The sequence below is a fragment of the Dipodomys spectabilis genome, unplaced genomic scaffold, assembly GCF_019054845.1.
Source record: "Dipodomys spectabilis isolate Male_0828 unplaced genomic scaffold, ASM1905484v1 ptg000019l, whole genome shotgun sequence".
Lineage (NCBI taxonomy): Eukaryota > Metazoa > Chordata > Mammalia > Rodentia > Heteromyidae > Dipodomys > Dipodomys spectabilis.
This window is the reverse complement of record NW_024870696.1, coordinates 15,478,189-15,498,758: the sequence shown is the minus strand read 5'-3', so window position 1 is coordinate 15,498,758 and position 20,570 is coordinate 15,478,189. Positions and strand designations below refer to the sequence as shown.

General features: G+C 38.8%; 1 protein-coding gene across 2 annotated transcripts in view; it reads left to right on the top strand.

The window, feature by feature from the left end:
- Ralgps2 (Ral GEF with PH domain and SH3 binding motif 2) overlaps positions 1 to 20,570 on the top strand; it is a 136,689-nt gene that overhangs the window by 26,542 nt on the left and 89,577 nt on the right. For both annotated transcript variants that reach the window (XM_042674682.1, XM_042674681.1), the window contains exons 2-4: positions 11,990 to 12,125; positions 14,458 to 14,562; positions 15,392 to 15,442. In XM_042674682.1, coding sequence (XP_042530616.1) covers positions 12,069 to 12,125; positions 14,458 to 14,562; positions 15,392 to 15,442 — 213 coding nt within the window. In that variant the 5' untranslated portion in view covers positions 11,990 to 12,068. The remainder of the gene's footprint in view (positions 1 to 11,989; positions 12,126 to 14,457; positions 14,563 to 15,391; positions 15,443 to 20,570) is intronic.

The window sequence follows — 20,570 nt, the reverse complement described above, 5'->3', positions numbered from 1 at the left end:
GACTTGAATTCAAGATCTCTAGCTCTCCCTTTGCTTTGTCACTCACGGCTGGTGCTCTAGTATTTGAGATACATGTCTACTTCTGGCTTTTTGCTAGTTAATGGAGATTAACAGTCTTGTTCTGTCCAGGCTGGCTTTGAACCATGATACTTAGATCTCAGCCTTCTGAGTTAACTGGAAATAGAGGCCAGCATCTGTCAGCTAGTAGAATCTTTAATATTAGAGTATATAATATTTTGGCTAGTTAGTGCTGATTAGATTAAACTGTTAGCTTTCACAAATTAGCACTTGTGTTTTTCACTAGTCTGTGAATGTATGGAAGGGTTCATGACCTATGACAGTTGTAATTGTGCTAAACACAGATTTGATCCTAGTCTACCATCCAGTAGGCTCAAGTTAATATGATTTGTTAATCTACTATTCTGTGAGATAACTTTTGTTGACAGTACTACGTTCCTGCTGAAGGAGCTAACTTCTGGTGACCAAAGACAAGAAAATTACATTAGTTCTAGAAGGAGAAATGTAGAGTAAAGAGAAAAATGATAGGATTTATGTCAGTTTAAGTTGATGAAACAGCGAGTCTGTTTCATAATGTATATGACAACATGAAATATAAATTCAGAATTTTAGGATCATTAAAAATCTGTAAGTAATTTATACATTAATGTTTTATGTGTCATGGTAGTCTTAAATTTTAAGATCTACAAGTTGTTGGAACATATCCCTATAGTATCAAAGATTGGTTATACTTGAAGTTATAACATAGGTATACATTTGTTGAAACTTCTGGATTCAGTAGGAATGAGTGATACTAAGTCTCTTCTGTGTGTATCTCCTCTTTCATTCCTCTGAACAAAACTTGGAAGATTTTTACAATTTAGTGGTCCATTTTTAAGGATTCGTCTTTTTTATTGTATACAGGATAAAATATCAGCTTTCTTTTATGGTGACAAACATCACCCTTTGTGCCTATTTCTCTAGACTGATACATCTGTTTCTCCTGAAAATTTCCCTCTATGCTGTACTCAAACACTTGGTGCACTTCTGGTGAGAAAGAAGTCCACCAGTCCTAGCCTTTGTGCAAACTACTTTGTCATTTTGTTCACCTATTAAAACTATTACAAGTAGAGAAAGAAACTACTTATTCACCTCTGCCACACCCTCATTTCCTTAGTATTTAAACATTGAAATAAAAGTTGATAGGGAAAGGTAGTTCGGTGTTGTAGAATGCGCCAAGGATTAGCAAACAGAAGATGTGCAATTAAGACCTATCTGCCTTTAACTGGTTATGTGAGTTTGGCCAGATCACATGACTTCAGCTTGGATTGGTGTTCTTATATAAAACCTGGAGATTGGGATGAAGCAGTAAATTAGCAAGCTTGCCTTTTTTCCTTTCTCTCCTTTCCCCTTTACATTTTTCCTTCCTCTCTTTTCATATGGCCTATTTGAAAGCTATATTTTCTCATCACTTCACAGTAAATTCCTACAGCTATGCTTTTTGAAGACTAGGGGTGGGGCTAGGGAGGTAGTCTAGTGGTAGAATGCTTGCCTAGCATGCATGAAGCCTGCGTTCAGTTCTTTAGTACCACATACACAGAAAAAGCCGGAAGTGGTGCTGTGGCTCAAGTGGTAGAAAAAAAGAAGCTCAGAGACAGCACCAAGGTCCTGAGTTCAAGCATCAGTACAGGAGAAAAAAAAGGACTAGAGGTAAAAAAGAAGTAGTACCTTGGGATGAAGGGGGCAATTAAATGAGGGAAGACCAGATATTTGAAATCGTTATCTTGAAAGTACAGTCTGTCTCTGTCTCTTTTTTTGGGGGGGGGAGGGGTCGGTCGTGGGGTTTGAACTCTGGGCCTGGGTGCTGCCTCCCAGCCCTTCACTCAAGGCTAGCGCTCTACCGCTTGAGCCACAGTGCCACTTCCGGTTTTCTAGTGGTTTGTTGGAGATAAGAGTCTCACGTCCTTGCCCGGGCTGGCTTTGATCCGTGATCCTCAGATCTCAGCCTCCTGAGTAGCTAGGATTACAGGTGTGAGCCACCAGTGCCCGGCTCAAGAGTTGAACTTTTTATTAGATGTGCAGCATTCTCAGTTCTTGTGAAATTTTGCAAGTTTTGGGGTTCATGTATACTTCAGGAGAATTTAGACACCCTTCTTCAGTACTTATTTTAAAACAATTTTGAACTGGTAGTAAAGTTATGAGAACTGCATATTAGGGTTCTCTACAGAAGCAACCAATAGGATGCATATTTTATATGTATATATATATATATATATACACACACACACACTCTTTTTATATAATACATGTATATATAATTTGAATGTCATGATATACATACATGTCATTATATTTCTTTTAATATATAAATACATTATACATGTGTGTATATGTGTGTTTATAAAGAATTGGCTTTACATGATTATAGAGGCTAGGAAGTTGTAAGATATGCAGTTGGCAAGCTGGAGATGTGTAATTCAGCTCCCTTAACAATATGTTCCATTCTTTGACCATTTTTAGATCCACAATGGCACACTTCCACAAGATATTTAAAGCTTTCTGATTCAATTGGATTTTCATGTTTTGTTTATATAAGCATATTGGGCTTTTCCTTTTATTTCAGACATGTAATATAATGAATAAGATGTATTTTTCCCCCTTCTGGAATGGGGGCCTAAATTCAGGGCTTTGGACTCTTGCTTGGCTTTTTCCACTCAAGTTATACTTAAGCTATACTAATACTTCTGGCTTTTTAAAAACTTTGATATGGAAACTATTAAGACACATTTTATTTTTCTAGTTGTTATTATAAAGGTGATATAGAGAGAGGGTTACAGTTAAGTTAGGTAAAGTGTACATTTCTTTTTGGACAGTGTCACCCCTTCCCTCACTTTTTCCTAGTTTTCCCCTCCTGTCCCTACCCACACATTGCATGGTTCATTTTACTTTTGGCTTAATGCTAATTGAAGATAAGAGTTTGGTGGACCTTCGACCTCAGCCTCCTGAGAAGGTAGGATTACAAGCCATAACCTTGGGCTTCCGTGTGTGTGTGTGTGTGTGTGTGTGTGTGTGTGTGTGTGTGTGTGTGTGTGTGTGTGTGTGTGTGTGTGTGTGTGTGTGTGTGTGTGTGTGTGTGTGTGTGTGTGTGTGTGTGTGTGTGTGTGTGTGCCGGCGCTTGCCTGGGTGCTGTCCCTTGGGGTGTGTGTGTGCGCGCGCGCATGCCTGGGTGCTGTCCCTGATCTGCCACTTGAGCTACAGTGCCACTTCCAGTTTTCTGGTGGTTTATTGGAGATAAGAGTCTCATGGACTTTCCTGCAAGGGCTGGCTTTGAACGGATCCTCAGATCTCAGCCTCCTGAGTAGCTAGGATTAGAGGCATGAGCCATCTGTGCCCCACTTCCACGTTTTTTAAGGCCAGTGATTTTAATCCTGTTTTTCTGTGTATGATTGCAATTTTTTCATGTGAAGTTCTTGGAAAGTAATCTTTCTTAGCAATTGTTTATTTAAACTTGGGTGTGTGCTTACAAACTTGGTAGTAATTTTTTTATATTGTTAGTAGAACTTTATTTGTGGGATTGTCACATCACCTCTTCATCTCAAATTTTTTTTTTTTTTTTACTATTTGTTTGAGGTTCCAGGAGTTTTGCTTGTGAATATATTTTATGTAAATTTCTTATTTTGAGGGCCTTGGACCATGCTAGTATCATAAATTTAAATTCTGTATCTGTATGAGAACATGCCTAGTATTATAAATTTTGGTGGTACATATAATTTTCCAGTTTCAATATTAAATCCAAGACAATACAGACTAGTTTTCTCACATTTTTGTATCAGGATACATTTCAAATGCCTTCATTTCTCCCACCTTCCACTGGAGGAACATCTTAATCACTGATAGATTAGATTCTGACCTCTCCTCTTTTTTTTTGTCAGTTATGGGGCTTGAACTCTGAGCCCGGGCACTGTCCCTCAGCTTTTCAGCTCAAGGCTAGTGCTCTACCACTTTGAGCCAAGTGCCACTTCCAGTTTTCTGGTGGTTAATTGGAGCTAAGAGTCTCATAGACTTTCCTGCCCGGGGTTGGCTTTGAACCACTATCCTCAGATCTAGCCTCTTGAGTAGCTAGGATTACAGGCATGAGCCACCAGCACCTGGCTGACCTCTTTAAAAAAAAATGTTTTTTTTTTGTAAAGGTGATGTATAGAGATTATTACAGTTACATAAGTCAGGTATTGAGTACATTTTTTGTTGTGAGCAATGACACCCCTCCCTCATTTTCTTCCACTATTTTCTGTCCTGACTCCCCTCTCCAACCAAGTTGTATAGTTCAATTCCAACATAGTGTCTAATGATTATCACTACTGAATTAGTTCAGCCTTTGTCCCACTATTTCTATGCTTCCCCTTCCCAAATCAGATAAATGCAAAACAAATAGGGTACAGAAATAAAAAACAGTGGACCAAAGGGGAAAACCAAAAAAGAACCACAAAAAGTAAAACTAAAAAAACCTCATTTCCATTTCTTGGAGTTCATTTTGATAAGCATCATTTTATAAGATCATATGCACATAGCTATTGAGCCCTTACAGTCTTAAGAATATCCTCCTTTGGTCTCACTGTGAATATTTAGAGTCCTGTTTAACTTACCACGTCCAAGTGGACAAAAAAATTACACTGGGCTCTGATCTCTCTTGACTTTACTTGAGGTAGATATGTATGAGCATGGAGGCGGGGAGAGTGTGTTTTAATTCCATTCTTCGGCCTTAGAGGCCTTTTTTCTCTCCATCTAGTATCAGAATTCAAGTTATTGTTCTAGATTTTGTTAGAGCACAAAGATTGTTTTGTCAGTCTTGCTGCTACATGTAGAAAGCCTCACCTTACTGTTAAGTCAGGTGACTGTCATTTAGTCTTGTGTGGATTTGAACAACATTCTCTTGTACTTTTGTCTTGAGTTTCTAAACTTTGTTTATTCCTGTATTATTAGTCTGACACTCATTTTTTCAGCAAATACTGATTAAGTAATTGAAGGTCAAGTATTATACTTTATATGCCTGAATATAAAGATGAAAGAGTATTTTTATTGTTTCTTTTTTTGTTGTTTCATTTTTTAAATACAGTCTTTTTATCTTTTATCAGTTGTGGGACTTGAATTCTGGGCCTGGGTGCTGTCCCTCAGCTCTTCAGCTCAAGACTAGCACTCCATCACTTGAGCCAAAGCGCCACTTCTGGTTTTCTAGTGTTGGAGATAAAAAGTCTCATGGACTTTCCTGCCCAGGCTAGCTTTGAACTGCAGTCCTCAGATCTCAGCCCCCCCCTCCCCTTCTTCCCTCCCTCCCCCCCTGCCCCCCCCCCCCTCCTTAATCTATTCTGTCTTCTGTCATCTTTTGCTAGCCCTGGAACTTGAATTCTGAGCCTGCCCTGAGCTGCTTTTGCTCAAGATTAGCACTCTTAACACTTGAGCCACAGCACCACTTGGGGCTTTTTCTGAGTAGTTTATTGGGGATAAGAGTCTCAAGGAGGGGCTGGGAAGGTGGCTCAGTGGTGGCTCAGTGGTAGAGTGCTTACCTTGCATGCATGAGGCCCTAGGTTTGATTCCTCAGCACCACATAAGCAAAAAGAAAAGCCGGAAGTGGCGCTGTGGCTCAAGTGGTAGAGCGCTAGCCTTGAGTTGAAGAGCTGAGGGATAGCGCCCAGGCCCCATGACCGGACCCCCCCCCCAAAAAAAAAAGAGTCTCATGGACTTTCCTACACTGGCTGGCTTCTACCACTGTCCTCAGATTTCAGCCTCCTGAGTAGCATTACAGGTGTGAGCCACTGGTGCCTGGCTTTAATATTTAAATGTTACTCTGTGCTAACTTTTAAATATTGAATTGCAACTATGGTGTTTTAATTTTGTCTTTTTTTCTCTCAAAATCTTATAAGACTAGTACAGTAAGATTTAATTTCTATTTTTATGTCTGCCATTTTTATGTCTGTTGTGTAATTGTCCATTCAAACATTTTTAGATGTATGCTTTTTCTTTTTTCTGAAACCAAACACAAATACTTTTTTGTTTATGTGATACATTTTACATCAGTTCTGTTAAAACCTGGAAGTAGTTTGTTATGCTCAGAGTAGGTGGCATAAGGTTATTTTTGTTAACCCAAGGTCACACTTTTATGAATGTAATCAAATAAGACAACAAAGCATTTAGAGAGCTCCTTTAATGATAACTCTACTAGAAAGTTTTATTAACCATCAACCTACATTTCAATCTTATTTATATATACCCAACATTGTAGTCAGTTAATGATTTGTAGACATTTATTATATAACATACAAAAGAAGTAAGGATGAAATTTACAGATAAAAACTGAGGACAAAAACTAATTTTTAAAGTTTTCTGTGTGAACTTCAGAGGCACTATTAAGAATGGAAATGGAGAGGCAACTAAAATCTTATTTTCAGAGTCTAGAGGTTAGTCAGATTTTTTTTTTTTTAATTTGGAGTTGATGCTTCAAAAAAGGTACATGAAACACTCTAGTGAGTTTTTGTAGCAAATCACAGTTAAGTTTCTGACCTCTTACCCCCAGCAGATATCTAAAAGCTGTGTTTCCTAACAACCAAATATTGCAATATGAAGTTCAAAGAACAAGAGAGAAAAAGAATAGACACATGCTAATGCCTTTTATACAAAGGTATTAAAGTTGCTTCTAATTTTACTATTGCAAATAGTATTCCTTTTGAAGTTTTATAAATGTTCCCAAAGAAAGCATACCAAAATTACATTTACTACCTGTTTTTTTAAAACTGTTCTTCTGGAGTATGTTTTGTAAAACTCTTACCTGTTTTTTTTTTAACATAGTATATTAAATAATTATAGCATAAATTATCTTAGAAAAGAAGAAGATGTGATTGATACCACAAAATAAGTTTAGTTGGTGAAGAATTCTTGCTTTAAATGTTTCCCTTGTTCTTTTTTTTGGTTGGTTATGGGGCTTGAACTCTGGGCCTGGGCACAGTCCCTCAGCTCTTCAGCTCAAGGTTAGCACTCTACGACTTGAGCCACAGCACCACTTCCGGTTTGCTGGTGGTTTATTGAAGATGATAAGAGTCTCACGGACTGGCTTTGAACCACGATCCTCAGATCTCAGCCTCCTGAGTAAGCTAGGATTATACATGTGAGCCACCAGCACCCGGCTCCCTTATTCATTTTAAAAAAAAAAAAAAATCATTGGCTTCTTGTTGGAGTACTATTGTGAAGTATGCAGTTATACTGAATGATTATACCTGAAATTACATAATTTATTTCTGTGAACCCAAGTACAGAAATGAATCCATAAAATATATATTTCAAGATTTAATGGTTTTGGATTATATTGCTTGGTAACAACCAATACCCCTGTTAGGGGATTTAAACCCAAAAGACAGCTAGAGTAACTATATTTAGAAGTTGAAAAGAGTAAGTTCAAAGTAATAAATTTAAAAGAAAATAGTTGAAATATGTCAGGGAATGTGGCTTAGTGATAGAGTGCTTGTCTAGCATGCATGAAGCCCTGGGTTCAATTCCTCAGTACCATATAAACAGAAAAAGCTAGAAGTGGCGCTGTGTGGTTCAAGTGGTAGAGCACTAGCCTTGAGCACAGAGAGGCTCAGAGACAGAATCCAGGCCCTGAGTTCAAGCCCTAGGACTGGAAAAAAAAGTAGTTGAAATGTTGATAGGCACTGTGAATGATTGTGCCATTTTATAGCATTACAGTAGCTAAGCCACTAAAATATTTGTCTAATTTATCTTGAAATTCATGCTAAAAGAACAAACTCATGCTTCTTTTAGTACTTAAGTTTTTTATGTCATATGTTTATGTTCTTCAGTATTGTCAAATACTGTTTAATACAAAAATACATTTGCCAACAGTTCTGAGTGATTCTTTGAGGTGCGCTTTGCTGTTTCTTCTTCTTAATACATAATGAATTGTAATATCACCTCTGTATTAATAGAATATTGGAATGACAGTTGCAAAGTAGACAGAGAAAACTTGATTATTATAATTTACAATGTTACCCAAATCTCTAAAATCTCTTCAGTAAATATTATAGTTTACATATTTAATATGTAAAATAGGTTAAGGATGCAATACCTTTAACATTTAAATTAAAATCTTTTTCTTGTAAGAAATGTACGCATTATCCTGACCATGTAATTGTAACCCCTCTGTACAGTATGTTCACAAATAAAATTAAATTAAATTAAAAAAAAAATAAAATCTTTTTCTTAGCACTAGGGGGCACTCTTGACTTATTAATTCCTGTCATGTAGTCTGCATGGAATATGAAATTATTTGAAAATATTTAACTGTAAGTAGTTACTGACAGAATCAGAATTATCAAACTGGTTTTGTATAGCAGTGAAAATATAGCTGATCTCTAATACTAGTGTTGTAAGGATAATAAAGTGTATAGAATATGAGATAATATATATACATATTTATATGTGTATATGTGTCTATATTAGAAAGAACGACAGTATTTCTGTGCTTTATTTTCACACAGATTTTTGGGGGGGGGGGGTGCGGTCATGGGGCCTGAACTCTGGGCCTGGGCGCTGTCCCTCAGCTCTTCAGCTCAAGGCTAGCGCTCCACCACCTGAGCCACAGCGCCACTTACGGCTTTTTTCTTTTTGCTTATGTGGTGTTGAGGAATTGAACCCAGGGCCTCATGCACGCAAGGCAAGCGCTCTACCACTGAGCCACCTTCCCAGCCCCACACACAGATTTTTTTTTTTTTTTGGGTCCGGTCGTGGAGCCTGAACTCTGGGCCTGGGCGCTGTCCCTCAGCTCTTCAGCTCAAGGCTAGCGCTCTACCACTTGAGCCACAGTGCCACTTCTGGCTTTTTTCTTTTTTGCTTATGTGGTGCTGAGGAATCCAACCCAGAGCCTCAGGCATGCAAGGCTCTACCACCGAGCCACCTTCCCAGCCCCACACAGATTTTTTTTTTAAATGAGCTCTAAATTATTTAAAAACACAACTATTTCAAATATCATCTTTCTTTACAAATTCTATTATGAAGTTCTCCAAGCAGATGTTTAATTGGAAGAAATAGAGATAGATTTAAAGTGTGATTAAAGGATGTTCTCATTAGCAGTAATTTTTAAGCATTTGAAAACCAGGAGAACATTTTGCTTCATCTAGGACATATATTTAAGGTATTTACAAATAGGATTTTGTTGACAACAAATGTACTTCTCGTTGCCAAGAAAGATATTTCTAAGCTTTTTTCTCCCTCCCTCCCTTCCTCCCTCCCTCTTTCCTTCCCTCCCTCCCTCCCTTCCTCCCTCCCCTCCTTTCCTTCCTTCCTTCCTTCAAACCTTCCTACCTTCCTATCTTCCTATCTTCCTTCTGTCCGTCCATCTGTCTGTCTCTCTCTGTCTGTTGGTCGGTTGGTTGTGGGGCTTGAACTCAGGACCTGAGTGCTGTCCCTGAGCTTCTTTGTGCTTAAGGCTAGCACACTACCACTTGAGCCACAATGCCGCTTCTGCTCGGCTTTTTGTCTTTTCTTCATTGTTGAGATGACTGCTAAATTTAAACTTCATGTCTATTAAATAGATAACAAAGTCTACATCTTCACTGCATCATCAAAAGTGAACACTTAGCTGGGCTCCTGTGGCTCATGACTGTAATTGTAGCTATTCATGAGGCTGAGATCCTAGGATTATAGTTTGAAACAAGCCTGGGCAGGAAAGTTTGTAAGATTCTTAATCTCTAGTTACCCATCAAAAAGCTAAAAGTGTAGCTGTGGCTCACATGGTAAAGCACTTTGCTCAGAGAAAGCACCCAGGCCCCAAGTTCATCTCCCCCCCCCCAAAAAAAATATGTGCACACTTAAAATTTCTCTTGTAAAAGCAGTGTAGAAATTTAACACTGAAAAGGGGATCTTAAATTTTGTTCACCTCTATCATTTTCAGAGAGGAAATATATGTTTGAAAGGTAAGTTAGGGCTGTATGGGAAGCTAATTTGTGGAAAATTGTTAAAAAGTAGAGATTTTGATTATAAAGTAGGAAGGAAGAAATGCAGGTCATGAAAAGAATATTTGACTAGGTTTTTAGATAGCTTGAGTTCTGAACTGGCTTCTCATTTAACCACTGTTTATTGCCAAACAATCTGTTTCTCCAGTTAATATGTCATATGTATAATATTACTAATTATTTTATCTTATTTATTTTTGTTGGTCATGGGGCTTGAACTCTGGGCCTGGGCATTGTTCCTCAGCTCTTCAGCTTACAGCTAGCGCTCTACCACTTGAGCCACAGTGCCACCTCCAGCTTTTTCTGCTTATGTGGTTCTAAGGAATTGAACCTCATGCATGCAAGGGAAGCACTCTACCACTGAGCCACCTTCCGGGCCCTACTTTTTTTTTTTTTTTTTGCTTGAACCCTGGGCCTAGGTGCTGTCCCTGAGCTGCTTTTGCTCAGTGCTACTGTTCTACCACTTGAGCACCAGTGCTACTTCTGGCTTTTTTTTGAGTAGTCTATTAGAAATAGGGGGGCTGGGAAGTTGGCTCAGTGGTAGAGCGCTTGCCTTGCATGCCTGAGGCCCTGGGTTCAATTCTTCAGCACCATATAAGCAAAAAGAAAAAAGCCGGAAGTGGTGCTGTGGCTCAAGTGGTAGAGTGCTAGCCTTGAGCTGAAGAGCTGAGGGACATCGCCCAGGCCCAGAGTTCAGGCCCCATGACCGGACCCCCCCCGCCCCCCCCCCCAAAAAGAAAAAGAAATAGAGTCCCATGGACTTTTCTGTGTGGGCTGGCTTTGAACCACAATCCCCAGATCTCAGCCTCCTGAGTAGCTAGGATTTACAGGTGTGAGCAAGCGCTCTAATTACTTTTATTGGTACTTACGAAAATCAGTGAGACAATAGGTTGAGGCTAGTCAATAAATCTTATAGCCCTATACATATGGGTATATATTGTGGTATTTTTTTTTTTTTAATTTAATTTTATTTTATTTGAGAACATACTGTACAGAGGGGTTACAATTACATGGGCAGGATAATGCGTACATTTCTTACCAAGCATTGCAGCCTCCTCCTTTGTTTACCCTTCACCTCCCTTCCCAGCCTCCCCCTCTTGTAACATGTCCAGTAAGCTTTTAAATATTTATGATATGCTGGTAAACTTGGCCACTAGTAATTGGTTTTGAAGTGTTATTTGGACCTTAAAGAATTTACTGTCGGGCTGGGAAGGTGGCTCAATGGTGGAGCGCTTGCCTTGCCTGCATGAGGCCCCTAGGTTCGATTTCTCAGCACCACATAAGCAAAAACAAAAAAGCCGGAAATGGTGCTGTGGCTCAAGTGGTAGAGCGCTAGCCTTGAGCTGAAGAGCTGAGGGACAGCGCCCAGGCCAGGAGTTCAGGCCCCACAACCGGACCCAAAAAAAAAAATTTACTGTGTACGGCATATGCTATCTTACCATGTGCCTTTTTTTTTTTTTTTTTTGTCGGTCGTGGGGCTTGAACTCTGGGCCTGGGCGCTGTCCCTCAGCTCTTCAGCTCAAGGCGAGCGCTCTACCACTTGAGCTACAGCGCCACTTCCGGTTTTCTGGTGGTTTATTGGAGATAGGAGTCTCACGGTCTTTCTTGCCCGGGCTGGCTTTGAACCACGATCCTCAGATCTCAGCCTCCTGAGTAGCTAGGATTACAGGCGTGAGCCACCAGCGCCCGGCTCCATGTGCCTTTTATACTTGTTATTTAGTTGTTCATGTTTTTTCCTTGTTGTTGTTGTTTCACAGTTTCCACTTAGTGATTGAAAAAATAGTATTTCTACTTCACTTATCAACAATATAACAGTAACTGCCCATTTGGTGTTTCTAATAGTTTGAAAATAGCCTACAAAGTTTTCTTCAACCTAGGTTTAGTCGCTTAGCTAAAATAAAATTGTATTAGAAATTTGTAGTGAGTATGGATTTGTTTTCTTATACTCCAAGGAAGACATACATTCTAATTTTTCTGTTTTTTTTTTTTCCTAGGAATAATGTATTTGTGGCCTTGGACATGAAGTAATCAGTCCTCTGCTGTTTACATAGATCAGGGACTGATGAGAGAAGCATGGACCTAATGAACGGGCAGGCAAGCAGTGTTAATATCCCAGCTACTGCTTCTGAGGTAAGATGTTCAAGAAACCTCATTTTAAAATTTCTTACCTGGCTTTCTGAATTTTCAAATATTGAGGTTGGTCACATTTTCAAACCAAAATGTGACAAAAGGATTGCTTGTTTGCTTGCTTGCTTGCTTGCTTGCTTGCTTGCTTGCTTCCTTCCTTCCTTCCTTCCTTCCTTCCTTCCTTCCTTCCTTCCTTCCTTCCTTCCTTCCTTCCTTCCTTCCTTCCTTTCTTTCCTTTCTTTCTTTCTTTCTCTTTCTTTCTTTCTTTCTTTCTTTCTTTCTTTCTTTCTTTCTTTCTTTCTTTCTTTCTTTCTTTCTTTCTTTCTTTCTTTCTTTCTTTCTTTCTTTCTTTCTTTCTTTCTTTCCTTCTTTCCTTCTTTCTTTCTTCTTTCCTTCTTTCTTCCCTTCCCCTTCCCCTTCCCCTGTCATAGACCTTGAACTTTGGGCTTGGGTGCTATCCCTGAACTCTTCAGCTCAAGACAAGTGCTCTACTAATTGAAACACAGCAACACTTCCAATTTTCTAGTGGTTATTGGAGATAAGAGTTTCATGGAGTGGGGTGGGGGGAAGTATGGGAAGGGATGGGAAGGGGAAACAAAGGAGGATGCAACAATGCTTGATAAGAAATGTACTCATTGGGGCTGAGAAGGTGGCTCAGTGGTAGAGTGTTTGCCTTGCAGGCATGAGGCCTTGGGTTCGATTCCTCAGCACCACATAAGCAGAAAAAGCCAGAAGTGGCGCTATGGCTCAAGTGGTAGAGCACTAGCCTTGAGCTGAAGAGCTGAGGGACAGCGCCCAGCCCAGAATTCAGGCCCCACGACCAAAAAAAACAAAAACAAAAAAGAAAAGAAAAGTAATGTACTCATTACCTTGCCCATATAATTGTAACCCCTCTGTGTGGTATTTTCACAATTAAAAAAAATAAATAAATAAAAAGTAAAAAAAAAAAAAAAGTGTCATGGACTTTTCTGCCTTGCCTGGGCTGGCTTTGAATTGTGATTCTCAGATCTCAGCCTCCTGAGTAGCTAGGATTATAGATGTAAGCCACCAGCGGCCAGCTAAATAAACCCTTACATTTTAAAGGCATATTTAACTTCCTATTTAACGCCTATTTAAGTTCTTATTACTCAATATATCATATCTTGCTTTCAGCAGAAAATAAAGAATGCTAAAAGGCAAGAGAAAAACATATAGCAAATTAATAATGTAAGAAAGGATACCAAAACTTAAGAATTAAAAAGAAATACTGGAATTCACAAACGTTGTGACAGAAGGGCAGAATGACTTTGGTGATCTCTTAGACATGTAAGGAAAGAATCACTAGGCTTGAAGATAAGTTAGGAGAAACTTTGAGAATTGAAAGCCAAAGAGAAAATGGAATGAAAAAATGGATGGAATAGCCTAGTGATAGCCTAGTGATAGCACATAATGGTAATGTAAGAGAAAAGAGTTGGAGAAAGTTGAGGCTAGCCTGGGCTATAGTGAAAACTTACTTCAAATAGAGAATATGTAAGCCGGGTGCTGGTGGCTCACGCCTGTAATGCTAGCTACTCAAGAGGTTGAGATCTGAGGATCGCGGTTCAAAGCCAGCCCGGGCAGGAAAGACCGTGAGACTATCTCCAATAAACCCTCAGAAAACCAAAAGTGGCACTGTAGCTCAAGTGGTAGAGCGCTTGCCTTGAGCTGAAGAGCTGAGGGACAGCGCCCAAGCCCAGAGTTCAAGCCCCATGACCGACAAAAAAAATAAATAAAAGATGATTGTAGATAAATAACCTTCTCTCTAACTTTATTTTACTCCATTTGAAAATCATTAAACTGGGTAAAATCTTTTATTTCTATTGGAAATGATAAGATGTCTGGATAAAGGAACTGGCAGATAACAAAAAGACTCATTCAAGAACCTTTAATGCAATGTTAAATTTCCAATTAGCCAGACCTTTTATCTGTTATTTTTCTAAATAAACAGCATGCATGCTCTGCTCAGCTTTCTGTAGTATTCATTCACTCACATTCATTTATTCATTCATTCAAAAGCACCGCATTCAGCTTTCTTGCTCATACCTAGCCCTTTACCACTTGAGCCACACCTCCAGCCTGGCACTTTGCTGATTAATTGGAGATGGATTCCATAAACTTTCCTGCCAGGAGTAGCTTTGAACTTTGGTCTTCCAGCTCTCAGCCTCCTGAGTAGCTGGCCACTGCCCAGCTTCTGCAGTCTAATATACAGTTCTTGGTTTCTCAGTTTTTTTAAGGCCAGTGTAGTTTCTGTCACTGATGGTGAGGCAGTGTTAAAATTACATTTTAACACTGATTATATTTTCTTACATTTTAACAGAAAAGTAGCAGCTCTGAATCCTTAAGTGACAAAGGTTCTGAATTGAAGAAAAGCTTTGATGCTGTGGTATTTGATGTTCTTAAGGTTACACCAGAAGAATATGCGGTAAGCCACCTGCCTCTTTTTGTGTCTGTATGTCTGTGCTAGGATTTGAACAAAGGGCCCAGAAGCTGTCCCTGAGCTTTTTTGCTCAGTGCTAGCACTCTACCACTTGTAACTCCTCTGTATGGTATTCTCACAATAAAAAAAAAAGAAAAGAAAAAAAAAGAAAGTTTAGTTTTTTGTTTTAGAGCAGCTTTATAACTTATACCTTTAATATGATATTATGAAATAATTACTTTCATCACTGTGTGAACTGTTTCTCCAAACCAACTTAACTTTCCTACAATCTTTCTTTTTCTTTTTTTGTTAGTTGGTCATAGGGCTTGAACTCTGGGTTTGGGCACTGTCCCTCAGCTCTTCAGCTCAAGATTAATGTTCTGAGTGGTTTATTGAAGATAAGAGTTTCAAGGCGGCAAAGCAGTCATGAGATAATGAGAATTAACTATATCTAATGCCACAAGGACTAAATTTTCATTTTTCTTTGAGCCCTTATAAAATTGACTATTCAGTAAAATATTTAGAATATTATCTTATGGGGCTGAGAAGTTGGCTAAGTGGTATAGTGCTTGCCTTGCATGCATGAGGCCCTGTATTTGATTTCTCAGCACCACATAAGCAGAAAAAGCTAGAAGTGGCTCTGTGGCTCAAGTGATAGAGTGCTAGCCTTTTGCTGAAGAGATGAAGGACAGTGCCCAGGCCCAGTCTTCAGGCCCCATGACTGACAAGAAAGAAAGAAAAGGAAAGAGAGAAAGAAAGAAAGAAGGAAGAAAGAAAAGAATATTATGTTACATCATAGAGTTAGACAGGAGAAATTAACTTCTTTTTATTTCAGGGTCAGATAACACTAATGGATGTCCCAGTATTTAAAGCTATTCAACCAGATGTAAGTAATTTTAAGAATATTTTTCAAATATAGAAAGTAATTAATTATAGTATCCTAAATTAAATTTAAGAACTTCCAGGCTACATTTTATATTCATTTAAGAATGTTTAAAGCTTGATGATGTAACTTATCTGTACCACTTAGGCCTTAGAAATTCACGTGGCTTCCATCACAGTATGTTATTGAGTCATAAATGGGTCTGTTTGAATCATTTTGGTTGATTTGGCTTCCTTACTGGATGAAGAAATAGACTTAGAGAAGTTGGATGTATAATAGCACAGTAATAGCACATGTGACTATGTGCTATTACTTTAGATCAGAGAAAGGTACTAGAGACGACCTTACAAAAGTTGTGTTTTTTGGCTAGTATGGGGCTTAAACTCAAAGCGTCATGCTTTCTTGGAGCACTTGATCAACTGGTGTTGAGCCACATATTCAGCCTAGGGTTTTGCTGATGATTTTAGAAATGGATGATGATGATGATTTAGCCATTTTGCTCAGGCTGACCCTTAAATTACAGTCTTCCAGATTTCAGTCTTTTAGTAAGATTACTGAGGATTAGTTTACATCACTGGCTTAGTCTGTTTTGTGCTGCTATAACAAAATGATGCTGAGTACTTAATACAGAAAAGAGGCTTATTTAGCTTACATTTTTGGTGGCTGAATGTCCAAGATCAAGAAGCTCTATCTTTTTGGTCTTGAGTAAGGGCCTCTGTAGCTGCTTCACAACATAGTAAAAAAGTAGAAAGGCTGCATGTAGCTGGGCCCAAGCCTGTGTGGTAGCCTAATTTTGTAGCAACTTGCTCTTGACAGAGCTAACTCACTTCTTGAAACTAAATTCCTTCTGTGGGTGGTACACCAATTACCTACCCACCTTCCATATGACTCTACCTCTTAAAACTTCTGTAACCCCCAAGACTACAAATACTGGAGAACAAGCTTCTAGCATATGAACGTTTGGGGAATGTACTCAAACCATATCCAGACTGCAACCACACTAAGTATTGGAGCTGAGTTTTAAAACTGATGGCTTTTCTATTTTTTCCAAATAAAAATATAAATGTTTTTTGTTTCTTAAAGCTGTAATCCTGAAACTTAGTAATGTAAGACAGATATTATGTCTATTTTTAAAATAAAGTACAGTGTATTTATTGTATGTAAATCTGTGCTGGCTTTTAACATAATGACTATAATGAGTTTCTTTGTACATCTTATGTGATATAAGAGTGTTTGATAGGAAAGTGGAACATCTGGCAAAGGCCAGGGAGTATGGGTGGCATGGGGGATATATGGGAAGATGAACTGTTGAATAAGGGCTAGATGTACACATACAATACAAAGCCATTGAGAGTGCAAGGCCCTCAGTAAAGTGCCAGGATAGGCACAAAATTGGATAATAAGATATGAATGAAGGAACTATTTTTGTTAATGTTAAACTGTGTGTGTTGGTGCACTGGTACTGGGGCTTGAACTCAGGGACTCAAGCTCTTTCCTAGCTTATTGGCTCAAGGCTGGTGCTCTTCCCCTTAAGCCACACCTTCATTTCTGGCTTTTTGCTTATTAATTGGGAGAGTCTCATAGAGTTTACAGCTTGAGCTGACTTCAAAACACTATCCTCAGATCTCAGCCTCCTGAATACCTAGGATTATGGCTTGAGCCTACAGCCCCTGGCTTACTAAATTTACAATATGGAAAAATAGCACATATATGATTTATTTTCATGATTCCATTATTCCAACATTTATTTTTCTATATGTAACTTCTTATAAAATTTTATAAAGTGTCTACATATACTTTATGAAACTCTTTCAAAGATCTTTAAGTTATACCAAAACTGTTAAAGCTCTCACTATGTGTGTGTGTGTGTGTATGCGTGTGTATATTTTTCAGCCTTCCTTAACCCTGGGTGCTGTGTTTTGTATATTCAACCAAACATGAATTTTTGTGTGTGTGTGTGTGTGTGTGTGTGTGTGTGTGTGTGTGTGTATTTTTCAGCCTTCCTTAACCCTGGGTTCTGTGTTTGTATATTCAACCAAACATGAATTTTAAAATATTCAAAAAAAAGGTGGATCTGTTCCTTGTTTCTTGACTTTACTCTCTTAAAAATAGAATGTAACTGTTTATATAGTATTTACATTTTATTCAGTATTATAAGTAGTTTATTCATGATATAAAATATTGAGGTAGATATTCATACTTTGTGTACAAACACTATATTTTATACAAAGGATTTGAGCATATGGATTTTTGGTATTTGAAGTAGGTGGTGTCTTAGAACAGGTGCCCCACAGATAAGAAGAAGCTGTGCTGAAGTTTATTTCAGTGAAGTGATTTATTCACATTCACTATGAATAGTGATCCCCCTCATACAAATCACACTCCCTGTCATCAAAAATCGTGTCCCCTCTCATACAAAATTAGGCTGTTTTGCTATTTTTCTCCCCCTCCTAACAAGTTAGATGTTCTATGTTAGTGATGTAGACAAAACACAGTAAGGTAGCTCTAAGGGTGGTGATTACAAAGAAGGAAGGTTATAAGTAGTTCTGTCATATACGTTCAATCTTCATTAACACATCTTTACAATTCTTTATTTCCAGACAGTTGATCTTTCACTTGTTTTTCTTTTCAGTTGTTTTTCTTCCTTTAGCCTGGTTTGGGGTTAAATTGCTATGTTTTGTACCCCGTTTCCTTTTAAGTAAGTGTCCAGCATATGATTTTTGAGTGAGTGCTCAATTAATTCTTTCTTGCTTAATTTTATTTACTGAAAAAAGCAAACTCTTAGTGTTAAAACTGTCCAGGGCAAAGGTCCAGAAGACTTGCCATTTGTGAATTGTGCATTTTTTTCTTATCTTTGGCTTAGCTGTGTGTGTGTGTGTGTGTGTGTGTGTGTGTGTGTGTGTGTGTGTGTGTGTGTGTGTGTGTGTGTGTGTGTGTGTGTGTGTGTGTGTGTGTGTGTGTGTGTGTGTGTGTGTGTGTGTGTGTGTGTGTGTGTGTGTGTGTTCGTTCTAGGGCTTGAACCAAGGGCCTGGGTGCTTTCCCTGTGCTTTTTTTTTTTTTTTTGGTCTGGTTGTGGGGCCTGAACTCTGGGCCTGGGCGCTGTCCCTCAGCTCTTCAGCTCAAGGCTAGCACTCTACCACTTGAGCCACAGTGCCACTTCTGGCTTTTTTGTTGTTGCTTATGTGGTGCTGAGGAATCGAAACCAGGGTCTCATGCATGCAAGGCAAGCCCTCTACCACTGAGCCACCTTCCCAGCCCCTCCCTGTGCTTTTTTGCTCAAGGTTGGTGCTGTACCACTTAAGCCCCAGCTCCACTTACAGCTTTTTGCTGGTTAATTGGAGATAAGCACCTCAATTGTTTGGGCTGGCTTTGAACCAAAAGATCCTCAGATCTCAGCCTCCTGAGTAGCTGGATTTCAGATGGGAGACATGGGTGCGTGGCTTTTTTTCTTTTCTTTTCTTTTCTTTTTTATTAAATCTTGGCAGTATTGGTATTTTGAACTCATGAGTGTCACTTTCCATTTGAGCCATGCCTGATTATGAGTGGTTGAGCTTTAAATTACCTTCTAGATCTTTGAGAAGTTACTGGGTAACTTAAGAATAAAAGATAATGTTGAGTAGTGTAGTTGCAAAGGCAATAAGAAATTATCATTAAAACTGGAGGAATCTTATTTAGGTGATAAAGGTTGAGAAACAGTCACTACTTAAATGCTTACAAATTGGGGTGGTAAGCTAAATTACAAAAGGGCAGGAACCTTTGTTTCATTCTTTGAAACATATGCCTAGCATAATACTATTGCCTGGAGTAATATCTATTAGCCTGTTCTAAACTCAGGCTTTATAAGTTATCATTCCACTGTTCCACACTATGTAGTTTACAGATGATCATTTCCTGTTGTTTACCATGGATAGACTAATTTCTGCAAAAGTTTTTAATAATTCAATATGGCTTTTGAAAAGTAACAGTCTTTCTGGAAATAGAATTTTTGTACTTATAATTTAGAATGTTTTCAAGCTTCTTTTCTAATGGTAATACAGCAGTTAAGCTAAGCTAAAGAGTTCATTTCATTCTATACATTTATTAATTTCTTGTGTGATTCTTTTTTGTTTGTTTTTGGTCAGTTGTGGCACTTGATCTCTTTGCCTGGGTGCAGTCCTTGAGCTCTTCAGTTCAAGGATGGCGCTCTGTCATGGAGCCACAGTGCCATTTCTGGTTTTCTGGTATTTAATTGGCAATAAGAGTCTCACGGATCTTCTTGCCCAGTCTGGCTTTGAACTGCAATCCTCAAATCTCAGCCTCCTGAGTAGCTAGTATTACAGACGTGAGCCACTGGCACCCGGCATCTTCAGTGATTCTTTAAAAGATTTTAAGTAATAATACAGAGGTTACAATTCTATAATCTTAAATGATTGTGTGTGCGTATGCATGTGTGTGGGGAGGAGGGGGGTCATGGGGCCTGAACTCTGTGCCTGGGTGCTGTCCCTCATCTCTTCAGCTCAAGGCTAGCATTCTACCACTTGAGCCACAGCGCCATTTCCAGCTTTTTTTTTTTTTGCTTATGTGGTGCTGAGGAATCGAACCCAGGGTCTCATGCATGCAAGTCAAGCCCTCTACCACTGAGCCACCTTCCCAGCCCCAAGGTCCAAAGTTTTTTAGATAAGGATTTTCAAACATGTATAAATTAAAACATGGTTGGATAGTAACACTTCACTGAAAATGAGAGTGTAAATTTGTTAAAAAACCTTTTAGAGTCCACTTACTGATATTTGTCATCCCAAGGATTTCAGATAAGGTATATTCATGCATTTAGATAACATAGACATTGTTTGAGGTATTTTAAGTAATCTAGATTCCTTATATACATAGAAAGCCCACCATAGTTTGTAGACAAGTACTATTTTTTTTTTTTTTTTTTTTGTGGTCTGTTGTGGGGCTTGAATTCTGGGCCTGGGCACTGTCCCTCAACTCTTCAGCTCAAGGTTAGCACTCTACCACTTGAGCCACAGCGCCACCCAGTTTTCTGGTAGTTTATTGGAGATTAGAGTCTCATGGACTTTCCTGCCCAAGCTGGCTTTGAACCGTGATCCCAAGATCTCAGCCTTCTGAGTAACTAAGATTACACGCATGACTG